General features: G+C 38.0%; 1 protein-coding gene across 2 annotated transcripts; it reads left to right on the forward strand.

The window, feature by feature from the left end:
* The first annotated feature begins 1,736 nt into the window (after positions 1-1,736).
* Positions 1,737-5,370, forward strand: LOC131002006 (ferritin-2, chloroplastic). Of its 2 annotated transcripts, XM_057928681.1 has the most exons (8): positions 1,737-2,301; positions 2,410-2,493; positions 2,594-2,654; positions 2,739-2,826; positions 4,495-4,556; positions 4,685-4,750; positions 4,850-4,913; positions 5,087-5,370. In XM_057928681.1, the coding sequence occupies exons 1-8, from the start codon at positions 2,003-2,005 to the stop codon at positions 5,131-5,133; spliced, it is 771 nt and encodes a 256-aa protein (XP_057784664.1). In that variant the 5' UTR covers positions 1,737-2,002; the 3' UTR covers positions 5,134-5,370. The 2 variants fall into 2 exon arrangements, with proteins under 2 accessions (XP_057784664.1, XP_057784663.1); XM_057928680.1 differs by having other exon boundaries at positions 4,850-5,370.
* Positions 5,371-13,392: the final 8,022 nt, after the last annotated feature.

The raw sequence follows: 13,392 nt of genomic DNA on the forward strand, positions 1-13,392 counted from the left end.
CAGTTTATACCACCGCCCCAGCCTTCACCGAAATCAAGGGTCTACCTAAATGGATCCAGAAGACGGTGTTTGACACATGGGAGAACAACGAGTCCCTCAAAAGGGGAGATGTTCTGGAATTGTACTGTTTCAGTGCAGCACCAGAGCCAGTTGGAAAAGGAATCCGAGAAGCTTTCCACTTCATCAAGCTTCGGAGACCTGATACGGGAGCTCTTAACCGGATCAAAGTTCCCGACTTCCAGGCCGCAATCGTCTCAACATTTAGGGAGAAACAAATCTCCACTAGACGAGCATGGGGTCTATGGGTCTGTCTCACAGAGATGGACAAAATGAAGTCCAGATTCAAGTTCTACCAAAGCTCGGATCTGGGAACGTTCCTAGTTAATACCATGACAGGAACAACAACTCCTTTTGCCGAACAATCCTTCGAGAAGAAACGGCAAATGTTGTGGGAGAACAAGATTGCGGGGAGCCAGGAGACTCGTCGCAAGTTTTGCAATATGGCTCATCTGGGCCATTGGATCGAGAAGGTCTGCGATCAATGCACATCGCAGAAGGAGCCAGAATTCGGCAAAGGATTCTTTCCAAAGCCGGATAAAAGGATGTTCCGGTCTGATGAACATGATAAACATCAGACTCCAAAGGGAAGGACACCTCGGGCACCAAAAAAGTAAGGTGGCCGACAAAGCTAAGTGAATCATGTGATTTACAGCAAGGAACGCACCCACAAAAGAAACGACAAAAGTGGGTGGAAGAACAGGATAACCACTTACCAAACGCTCCAGGACAAAAGTGAGTGGAAGGAAAAGCAGCCGGCCCCTACCAGCATTATCATAAAACGATAAAGTAAGGGTCCAGCACCATGTGATGCCACTAACAAGTGTCGGCAATCAAGGCCGACAAAAGAAGGTGGATGTCATATTCAAGCAAGCTGGCCAAGGAGATGGAATCCGAGGCCAACAACCAAGCAATTATAGAGGGGATCAAACCTCTATATAAACGCAAGATCTGGAGAGAAGAAATCATCGGAAAAAACACAACAAATTCACACATCACACTCTCTCTTCAGAAACTATCTTTGTATTTTTAATTTTTGTTTTCAAAGTTTTAAATTTTAGTTTTAGTTTCTTTTATTTTATGTATACAAGAATTAGCTACTATGAGTAGCTAAACAAGTTAGTCTCCTCCCTAAGGGAGATTTTATGAAATAAAATAAGTATTTTATAATTCCTCTTTTAACGCTTTGTTTTTAGCCCAATTTCCGGTTGAGTAAAAATATTTTATTTTCATTTATCAGCAAATATATTTGACGACGGAACACAGTGAAGGAGGAAGGTTGCAACCATCTCTTGCGAGTGCGTGGTTGGACAAAAACCTAGAGGGTGGAAGGTCCGTAAAACGCGACAAGGACTGACTCCTGAAGGTGACCATTCGTCGAAAGGTATACTGTTGATTTTTGTTTTGAATTATTTTGAAGTGTTACGGAAGCATGTTGGGCCATATTTTGTTAATTGCATGATTTTACAAAAGAAGGATTATTCTGCCTAAAATTGAAACTTATATGGGGTTCTTGTGTTTATTTGTTATAATGAGGGGTCAATTTGATATTTCATGGAAAAGGGTATTAAGAGTGAACACTTATCATCATCTTAACATGGAAAGTGTAATGAGTTGAGTGTAGGATATACTGAGCCCATCGCACGGGCGTGCGTACTAGTATTTCATTATTTTGGAGACGGAGTATTTGAAGAGCAGTGAGCGCATGAATATCACTTCAGCGGTCCGGAGGCAGGGTCCCACTCCAGATTTATCCGTTCCATGAGGTCGGCACGCTCTTCTTCACAAGCACTCAATCCTCTCCATCCACGTGTCCTCTTATCCAACGGCCCCCATCCTCCAACCCCCTTCGTTTCCACAAACATACATCATCGCCCACTCTCGCTGTCGCTCCACACTCACTCACTCCCCCATCTCTCTCTCTCCAAGAACACAGATAAAAAAAATGCTTCTCAAAGCTGCGCCTGCGTTTGGTCTGTTGAATTCGCAGGGGGAAAATCTGAGCGCTCTGTTCGTCTCAACATCCTCCTCGCTTGCGCTCAAGAATCTCGACGGAAGAAACAGAAATGGATTCGTGGTGTGCGCGGCCAAGCACACCAACAGCAAGCCCCTAACCGGCGTCCTTTTCGAGCCATTCGAAGAGGTGAAGAAGGAACTCATGCTCGTGCCCAGCGTCTCTCAAGCCTCTCTCGCTCGCCATAAGTATTCCGATGAGTGTGAGGCCGCCATCAACGACCAAATCAAGTATGTGGTTTTCCTCGCTCAATCTTCTTCGATTTTTCTCTGCTCGTATGTGAAGTCTGATTATATTTTCTCCTTTTTTTGATCTGCGTGGTTTTTTCTGAATTACAGCGTGGAGTACAATGTTTCGTATGTGTACCACGCAATGTTCGCCTATTTCGATAGAGACAACGTTGCTCTCAAAGGACTTGCTAAGTAAGCTACTAACACCATGTTTTGGTTTGAGAACTATTTTGTGCCCTTATCTGTTCCAATTCGAGTATAATTTGGGGTTTTTTGATTTGATTTCTTGTAGGTTTTTCAAGGACTCCAGTCTAGAAGAAAGAGAGCATGCTGAAAAATTGATGGAATACCAGGTGTTTGATGATTTTCATCATTATTATTTTCATAGCAACTCAGTCATGAAGTAATCTTCGTAATAAATTTTGAACAATATCCAGAACAAGCGAGGCGGAAAAGTGAAGCTGCAGTCGATTGTGATGCCGCTGTCAGAGTTTGATCATGCTGAGAAAGGAGATGCATTATATGGTACAGCTCCTTTCTTGATTATGATGCGATTTTTTTAGTCTAATATGAAGATATTATTATCGGTGTATGATGACTGGTGGTGTGAATCCAATAATTGAATGACTAATAGATGAGCACCTGTCCAAATTTAAATATTAAACTATTTGTGATGTCTATCTATCTAAATGATTACTTCAACAGTTGGGACCCGAATTTTGTCTTGATCAACTATTTATTTTTGCTGTGGGTAATAAATTAGGGAAAAAGTTGGCAGTCTCTATATGCATGCGGCTTTATGTTTGGAGGTATTCGAATACTAATATCCCGTTCAATGCCATGCTTTCATGAGATTAGCTCCCCGTTACTTGTACCATGTGTGCCTTACAGTTAAGCTTGAGTAGTGATAAGAAGCATTACAATAGTTGTCTCTATGTACGGTCTCTTCTCATCCTTAGACTTGGAGTTACTAGCTTTAATTTCTCAAGTCCATCTTTTTGTTTAATGACCTTCTCTATTCCCTTCTTCACTTTACTGCCTCCATTCACTATTTTTGACACCCTAGGACATCATAAGATTCCTGGCAACCCCTCACATATTTTTATCAACGGCGTAAAATACTGAGCCCCATAGCTATAATATAATCCTGAATACAGAGATATCACTCAAGCAAAGAAGCATTACCATATAATGCATCTATTATAGTATTCCGTATTCATTCTTATGAAATTTCTTTTCAGAGTTCAGACTTTCAAAACTTTATCTCGAGTTCTAATAATTTCAAGACATTTTTATGTTATCTTTCTTTGTTTGCTATTTATATAATTTTTAAAGTTTCAATATATATTTTTAGCCTTACTTACTCTAAAACAAAAATTAAGAATTCTTTGTCCGTCTCTTGCCTGAATATATTGTGAAACTATGAAAAGAACAAAGGGGGAGATATGGACAATTTGATGTCAATTTCATGTTGAGATGAATATTTGATCTGGTTCACTGCACTTCAAAAGCTAACAGGGTTGCAATCTACGTGGTAGGTCTTTTGAGTTTGTGAAACTGACAGTTCAAAGACCTCTTTAATTTTCCAACAATGTATTGCTATCATAGATTTTTCCGTGGTGGTTGGAATATAAGCTGCATATTTAAGTTAGGTTTCTGAATTTGTATTTTCCTTTGTGCAAATTTTTGAGAGAACGGTGATCATGGTTGGCTTTGATGGATTTTTGGGTGTTATTATGGGAGAATGCTTTGTTCAACTAGTAAAATATCTGATAGTTGTGGAGTAGATTTCTATGGTAATTGGCAAGTTGTGGTATGAAACAGAGATGTGCAAGGATAACTTTTCTTTGCTTTACCTTTTGGAGCAGGTCCGCTTAAGTTGACAAGTATAAATAGCTTTTATCTTAGAAACTCATGATTTCTAGTAGAGTTTTTCAGTTTTAAGTGGAAGGAATACGTGTACATCATTAAATATAACAAGTTAACAACAATGCTATGATAGAAAAGCATTTGCTTGTTTCTACTTACTTTGTCCTCATAATGTTTGATGTCTTCCATGGAAATTGCACCAGTGTTTCATTCCTCAAGCTGTCCTATGATGCTGTCTCCATCATCAGCAATTCATACATTCGTCAAAGTCTATATATATGACGTGATGTTTGCCGTTTTCTTTTTGCTTCATTTATACTACAGCTATGGAGTTGGCACTATCTCTAGAAAAGTTGACAAATGAGAAGCTTCTAAATCTACATGCTGTAAGTCATCCTCTTGTGCTTTCTTTAACTTGTTATATTAATTAAGAAAATTGAATAAGTTAATAGTTAATACAAATTCGCATATTAAGTTAAGTTTGATACCGAATTGTTTGTCATTCAAATAACAGGTAGCCTCTAAAAGCAATGATGTGCAACTGACTGATTTTGTTGAGAGCGAGTATTTGGGGGAGCAGGTTTGGATTTTTCAACCAAATCTTGTTTTTCCCAAGATGCTTTAACGTTGTATACTATGGGCGGCTATAACTGATGTTCTTACATTTTCTTCTTTACAGGTGGAATCTATCAAGAAAATATCAGAATATGTTGCACAGTTGAGGAGAGTGGGTAAAGGCCACGGTAAGGATTATTCAGAACAGAACCCCACTTTTAGCAGCAAGTTTTCATCAGTCTAGTTTCTGATTCTTCTATTATTTGTTGAGCATCAATGATGTTAAACTATTTCTTGCATCATTGAGGCTTCTATTTCTGTTTTACGATTCTGATAACTATATGTTTGCTTGGAATATTAGGTGTTTGGCACTTTGATCAGATGCTGCTTGAGGAGGTCATTGCCTGAAAATCAGTGGATCTTTATCCCAGCTTGCCATCCTGCGCAGCCTACGACCCCCTTCGATTTTGCACAGTGAACATGTGTATGCTAGTTCGGTAAAGATGGTATCGGTGCATCAAGTTCATATGAGACTTGTTATGGTTGCTTGTTGAAATGTTAGTAGCAGTATCAGAAATTCTGAGTAGCTGATGCATGCGAGGTTTCACTAGATTTTAATCATCTATACAATTTGACATTTCTATCTGATGGGTTGATATATTTCACTTGCTTATTTGGTTCGCTCTGCTGGTATGTATGTGTCCTTCCAAAAAGGCACTTCAGTTTTAATACTTCGTGGGAGCATTTATTTTGTTGACTGATTAGTTGCATTATTGAGTATTTTTATCATCAAGAGTAGGATTTCTCTAATTCCATCATTTCAATGACATAAGAATCAACTAAAATTAGCTTAAATGATAGAAACAATAAGGGCCTTTGTATATCTTAAAATTTCAATTGATCAAAGTAAATAAGTGATTGACATTATTATTTTTTATCTGTCAGTGCTAATATTTCAAAATAAACATTCTCAAGTATATGTTTGGTAGCCTTGTTGGGATAAGTAAGGATAGATTAAAGTCATATTTTTTCTTCGTCCTAATTTAATATGATGCAAGGGTTGAACACGAATATTAAGAAATAAATAGTTTATAATAAGATAGGAGAGATAAATTAATTTTTTGAGGATATATTTGTTCAAAAAATATGAAAGAGAAAGGAAAATATTCTTTTTTAAATGAAAAGAGTGATAATTATGTATAAGTCACAGTGATATATGATGTAAATAATGAGTTACAAGAGGGTATTTGTTATGCATTGATTTTTTCATTTTAGGAAGTGATCTATTAAGATGAGACTTTCAAATAAGGAAATGTGACATACAAAGTTGGGCCAGAAAGAGTAGAACACAAGATATGTATTGTAGATAAAGTGAGGTTGGTTTCGGATTTATGTGTTTGGTAGAAGAGATATGAAACATAGATAGCATAGAGGGACAAGTTAAAATCAAGATTAAGCAATAAATTTATCAAAATAACCTTTCAATAATTTAAAAATGACAAATATATTCATAAATTAATATTGATCAAAATTAGAGTAAGGTCAAAATTAGAATAAGAAATTTGTTTTTTTTTTTCTTATTTTTTCACCACTACTTCTTTATTTAGATATGTATTTATCTAGTATGTATCACATTTCTCCTTCACAAACACAGATGCACACACTACACTCAAAGACGCACACATTATGGAGCCTGAAGTTTTTTAAGCTGCTGTATGATTCGTTAATTGGGCCCAGTTGATTATGATTTAATTACCACTATCATAAATAGTTGTCTCTATATATTGTATCTTAAATATATCATAGTGAAAAATCTAGTTTGACAGCGCCCCCAAATGTAATTACATATCGTAACGAATTGGGTAAACAATTCTCGTGTATTCTTTTATTGATTTCAGTGATTTGTGCGTGTGTTATCTCCTAAAAACTGGTATCAAAGCCCCGGGTTTGGTGGGAGCAATCACGATGGGTGATGGAAGATGCAGATCGAGGATTACTTGTATGGTACGGATCTATGGCAAAAATACAAAATGATGGATCTGGAAGAGTGGGAGTTACTAAACAAAAAAAGCAATGTGCGTGATACGTATATCAATGTCCAAGGATTTGGCTTATCACACGACTGGAGCAAGGTCGACGAAGGAAACACTGAGCATTCTGGAGAAGATGTACCAGAAACCATTGATGGCGAACAAGGTACATCTGATAAGGAGTTTTATTCACTCTGAAGATGACAGAGGGTACATCGATGCAACGATATTAAACGAGTTCAACATGATTGTCTCACAATTAAGTGCGGTTGAGATCAAGTTCGACGACGAACTACGTGCCCCAATTATGCTTTTTTCTCTACCAGATAGTTGGGTCAGAACGGTGACTGCATTAGTGCCAATAAGCTGCGATATGACTATGTTCGAGATTTGATGATAGAAATTCCCAGGAATGAATCTAGATCTAGTTTGGAGTCAACATTGAATACAAAGAGCAGGGGCAAAGTGAATGAGAAGTAGAATCAGGGCAGGTCAAAATCAAGAGCAAAGAGCCAACCCAAGAAGGATAAGAGTTCAATCCAGTTCTGGAACCTGGAATTATGACGAATATGGACACTACAAAACTCAGTCTCCAACACCGAAGAAAGATAAGAAGTGTAAGAATACTACAAACGCAGCCATAGAAAAAGATGTAGAAGATCTGTTTGTCTTGAGTGTAAGCAGCTTGTTGGAGTCATAGGTGCTAACCTCTGGAGCATCATTCCATTCGTTTAGTAACATTGGAATAATGAAAAATTATATTTATGGCAATTTTGGAAAAGTATTTCTTGCTAACGACAAGCCTCTAGAAATCGTGATAAAAGGAGATTTGCGAGTTACTACGTTCAACGGGTCGGTTCTGAAGCTGAAGTTGAATAAAGTCAAACACATTCCTGGTTTGAAGAGAAACTTACATTCGATTGGGCAGCTTGATGTTGAAAGATATATAGTGACATTTAGCTGCAACAGTTGAAAAATTAGCAAAAGAGCTATGATTGTAGATCAATGAAAAAATAAGAATACGTTGTACAGTACAACTAACTCTAAAGATTACATTAATCTTACATGAGCAATAACCGATGCAACTTTGTAGCATTGCCGGCTTCGCCACATGGATGAGAAAAATATAAAGGATATGTCTTCAAAGGGTAGGTTATCTGGCGTGAAAACTGTTGAAGTTGGCCTATGCAAGAACTGCGTACTCAGAAAACAGAAGATGGTCAATTTCTCGAGAGGCGACAAAACCTTGAAGAATCAGAAGTTGGAATTGGTCCATAGTTATCTTTGAGGACTGACGCATGTAAAATCCTTAGGCAGATCAAAGTATTACATGACCTTCATCAATGTTTCCACATGAAAGGTATGGACTTATTTTCTTAAAAATAAATTTAATGCGTTTGATGCCTTCAGGAAGTGGAAAGCCCTCATAGAAACTTAAACATAGCTGAAGGTGAGAGAAACTCCCTAGCAAAATAAGGTTGCAGTACACATAAATAGAACATTGAATGAGCGAGCAAGATGCATGAGACTCAAAAGCAGGATTGCCAAGATGTTATGGGTAGATACAATAAACACAATTGCATTCCTAATCAATTCCAGCAATTCTGTTGGAGAATCGGATACCTAAAGAGGGAAAAGAGGTAAACTTGTCTTTTCTACGCATTAAGTATGAACGCCATAAGTTCAAATAGTATTGTGCTAAGAATGAGATTCGTATGAAGAAGACCATGAGAGAAACTCCCTAGTAGAACAGCGTTGCATAACACATGAATAGAGCGTTGAATGAGCGAGCAAGATGCATGAGACTGAATGGGTAGATACAGTAAACACAATTGCATTCCAATCAATAGAGGTCCATAAGTTTCGTCGGAGAATTGGATACCTGAAGAAGTTTGGACGGTAAAAAAGGTAAACTTGTCTTTTCTACACACTTTTGATTGTGTTGCTTATGCTCATGTCGATTCTATTGATATAAGTAAGTTGGATGCAAAGTTTGTTAAGTGCACGTTCATTGGTTATAGAGGTGATGAGTTCAGTTTCAGGCTCTGGGATGAGCAAAACCGAAAGATCATTCATAGTCGAGATGTTGTTTTCAATGAACAAGTGATGTACAAGGACAAATTGGAGGTATCGAGTTCTGGCAATTCTGGCTCTCAGGTGGTCGTGTTATTCAAAGAACAGTGACCAGATCTCAGTCTTTGATCTTATCTAATCAAACGGTCACCATTTATTCACGCCATGTTCAACAAAAAATTTTTGTTGAACATATATAGGGTCGAATCCCACAACCTTAAAAAAAATCAGTATTTATTCACGCCATGTTCAACGGAATTACTGATATGTTCAACGAAATTACTGGCAAAACTCCTATTGTGTGTCAATTGTGTGGAAAAACAGGGCATGTTGCAGTCAAATGTTACAAACGCTTTGATGTAATTTTTTTTGGTACAGAATCTGCAAATACTAACACTACACCGCAGGCATATCTTGTTGATAACCAATCCTACTCTGAGCTTGAATATGATGAAGAAGAGGGTGTATGGTATGTGGATAGCGGAGTGTTCGCTATTATTTTCACCACGCCGCAAGTATACGGTGTAGTTGTAATATAGGGAAGCAAGGTCGTATCCCACAAGGATTGGTGAATTTAAACTTCTAAATATTATTAATGAGTTGTTTTCAATCTATTTAGACAACCAAAGATGAAGAGGTGTTGAGAACTAAAACAAAGCTAAATAAAGCAAGTAAACTAAAATAACAACAAAACAATTTTAGTTAACAAATTGGGGAATGACTTGAATGAAAGTTATCCTAGGGACTAGATTTCGATAGATCGTAATGAACTTCAATCTAAATCAATTTAAATCTTGATATGGCCTACTTATCTAGGGCGATCTCCCCACTAGTTTTAGCCCCCTCCCGGACGACTAAAATAGTAGATTACGGGTCATAATTGCCGTCCCCGGTCAATTTCTAACCTATAACTCCCAAGAGCACAAAGGATCAACAAGCCCTCACCCAACTCTCAACCTCCCGGTTTATTGAGATGATATGTATCAAACTCCTAATCTATTGTAATTATCCTCTCCCGATTCAAATCACAAATTAGAAATGCACAAAAGGTGGCCAACCAATCATACAAGAGATAAATCTAGGACTTGAAAAGATAACAATAAGCACAATCAAGATATATATTGAACAAAGAAATCAATCCATTACAAATCCATCTAATCTAATCCCTAAGATAAGAGATTTTAGCCAAGCATATTCATAATAAAAGCAAATCTCAAGTCATAAGAAAACATAAATAAAGATATAGAGAGATAGAGATTCATAGACAAATCCTATAATCTTGATCTTCAATCATGTAGTCTTGATGAGCTCCTTTCCAAGTCTTCCCCTTCTTTATTTGATTTTGGTGTTGTTTTTGTGTGTGGAAGAGAGAAAAAATGGTAGAGAATGGAGGCTAGGGTTTGGGATTGGAGAGTTGGGGAAGATGAAGTGGGTGTGTGTGGTGAATGAATGAGAAAAGAGGGGAAAAATGGAGTTTTGGGCTAAAAATCACGTCTGGGCCCACCAAAAGGCGGATCCCCGCCTCTTCCCCGCGGTCACGGCATGAACCGCGGTTGAAAACGCGGCTGGAAGCAGGGGAGGCCGCGGTCATGGGCCGCGGCCGCGGCTCGGACCGCGGGTGACTGTAAAAAACGTTCTGGACTGCTCTGGAGCAGAGGCCCGCGGTCGGGCCCGTGGCCGCGGCCCGGACCGCGGGTTACTGGGCAATTTTGGAGCAGAGGCCCGCGGTCGGGCCCGTGGCCGCGGCCCGGACCGCGGGTGCTTGGGCTTTATGCGCAGTCAGCTTGTTCGGCTCCGTTCTCCCTCGTCCGGACTCGGATTTGGTCACCGTTTGCGCTCACGAATTCCTATCGAGACGTACTTCGATCTCATGTCTTCAAAATCCTCCAATTAATCCTTGATTTTCCCTGAAATCACTCCAAAACTACACCAAGGAATCAAAACTCAAAATTGGGATACAAACACATATTAGCAATCAATTCATGGGGGAAAATGACAACAATTCATGCGATATTGAGGTACAAAAACCATGTTTGTCAACCCCCCAAACTTAAAGCGTTGTTTGTCCCCAAACAACAAAGAGAAGAGAAATAAAAGATAACAAACATGTGAGAATGAATTGGTGTCATTTCAAGGGCTTCAAATTTTTCAAAAAATCTTTAAAAAGTGTATCACAAGTAGAAATGCATTCCAAGAAATCACAAGTGATGAAGAGTTCAATATTATGGCCTCCAAGCTTGAATCCTCACAAATGTGGATGTTTCAATGATGCACTCAACTCTCAAGTGTTTAGATTGGACGTGTTTGCACTCAAATTGAACCATGTATGCAATCTACCATAGGCTTGCCATTTATCCTAACTCTCTATACTTCAATGTGTTATAAATAATGATCAACAAGGGCTTTCATAAGGTTGTAATGAGGGCTTTTTGGTGAGGTGAGGTGTTTTTAGGCAAATGACTCATATCCCACAATCTAACAATCACAATGAACAAGTCAAATTCACCATTTCTCTTTTCTAATCAATCAAAAACCAATATCCCCACATTTCTTCTTTTCACCCTTAGTGATACTTATCATGATATGATTCAAAGGTAAATCACTCCCCTTTATGCTCTTTTATTCACATTCATTTTCATTTCTTTTTCTTTTTCTTTTTTTCTTTTTCTTTTTAAGCTCATAGGGAACTAGTGATTTTCACTCAATCAAAGCTTGATAAGAAATTTCAATCATTTCCCAAACATTTTCATCAAAGTAACCACTAACAATCTAAGTTCTACCCATCATTGGTTAATTCAAAGAAATGCTACAAGGCACAAAGAGGGTAAACTAGGATCATATGAGAATTTGGACACAATTTAAGTCAAGTGGCTAACAAGGATGGCCTTAAATCACTTCAATATTAACAACACATCTACTTTTATTTTCAAGAGATGACTCATGGCAAGTTCTAGAGATCAACACACATGCTCAAATGATTTACACTCAAGAACAAAATGAGATTGTAAATGTATGACAATCAAAGGCTCAATTCTCACAAGCTCATTTTCATTTTCAAGTTCTTGGAGGTACAACATTTAGCTCATTTGTCACAAGTTCAAACTCTACATGCAAAATCAACAAGTGAAACACAACAAATTCTTTTCAAAAACAACATTCATATCATAAGCCCAACACACATTTCATCCAACTCATGTTTTTCAACAATCAAGCTCAAACTCAAGAGACATGGAAAAGCTCAAGAAAAGAGACAAAATCTCATTATTCGAAAACTAAACTAACTAAATAAATAAACAACTGATAAATGAGATAAGTAACTCGTCTTCACCCTCCCCCCAAACTTATTTCACACAAAGGAGAAATAAGTTTGGATGAAGGAGAAAATGGTTACTTGTCTCGTACTCACAAGCGAGGTGGAGGCTTAGGCGGTGGCCATTTCTCATCAAATTTGCATGCTCCATCCGTTGCCACCCAAAAATATGGTGGCTTTGTAATTCTTGAGACATCCCGGGCGTCATGGTAATCTCGTTCACCATCTAGAGTACCACCACACTCAAACAATTCCTTATTAGACAAATCAAAGTAAAAATCAAAAGATGAAGATAAATAAAAGTGAAAGAAGCAAGCCTTCATAGAATCTCCCGTGTCGAGGTAAGGATCGACAAAATTTTTGACTTTGCATTCTTTAAAACTTGTGAAATCTTCATCCTTTTGGAATTGTAGAGGTTGCGTTGGAAAAGTTGGGCTCTCGACTTCAAGGGGTTTGGAGAATTGATCCTCATCTTCTTCATACTCTTCTTCAACTTCTTGAGGCTCTTCACTTAGCATCGGCATTGGTTCCTCATACAAGGTTCCATTCCGTAGGCTAATCACCATGCATAAATCGTCAATTCGTTTTTGGTTTTCCATAGTGGTAGCCAAAGACCTCCTTTGCTCATCTAGCATAACCTCCGATTTTGCTAGACTTTTTTCTATCCAAGTTTGTGTGGCTAAGAAGCATTGTTGGAGATCGTCTTTAACATTCGGTTTCTCCTCTTGATAGTACCAATTTTTCCCTTGATAGCCTTCTTGAGTGTAATAAGAATTTTCATAATTCCAACTATTGAAATGGTCTTCATACTCCAAAGGTGATTGCCACTCCATGGCATTGCACCCCATGTCATAGTACTCACCATAGGAAGGTATTGGTTGGAAGGCTTCTTGGATCAATGGTTGCCTACAATTTCTTTTGGCTTCTAAAACACGCAACTTAAGTTGCATCAACGCCAATTGTAGTTGGAGTTGCTCAACCAACTCATTCCTTCCATCATCCATTTAATTTTTTTGGTGCCGCTTCTTCGGTTGTGCGGTAATTTTTTTCTAACAAAAGTAAATAAACATATAAATAAACAAACATAAAAACAATATCTAAATTAGATAAAAACAACTTTTCACAATATCAAAAGTAAAAACTCAACCAATCCCCGGCAACGGCGCCAAAAACTTGTTCGCTATTATTTTCACCACGCCGCAAGTATACGGTGTAGTTGTAATATAGGGAAGCAAGGTCGTATCCCACAAGGAT

Source organism: Salvia miltiorrhiza, chromosome 8 (genome assembly GCF_028751815.1).
Source record: "Salvia miltiorrhiza cultivar Shanhuang (shh) chromosome 8, IMPLAD_Smil_shh, whole genome shotgun sequence".
NCBI classification, from domain to species: Eukaryota; Viridiplantae; Streptophyta; class Magnoliopsida; order Lamiales; family Lamiaceae; genus Salvia; species Salvia miltiorrhiza.

Excerpts from the sequence above, each read along its gene's own strand:
- LOC131002006 (XM_057928680.1), top strand. The coding sequence starts at position 2,003 with ATGCTTCTCAAAGCTGCGCCTGCGTTTGGTCTGTTGAATTCGCAGGGG. Across the intron at positions 2,494-2,593 it reads GCTCTCAAAGGACTTGCTAA|GTTTTTCAAGGACTCCAGTC; the intron begins GTAAGCTACTAA and ends GATTTCTTGTAG. Across the intron at positions 2,655-2,738 it reads AAAAATTGATGGAATACCAG|AACAAGCGAGGCGGAAAAGT; the intron begins GTGTTTGATGAT and ends AACAATATCCAG.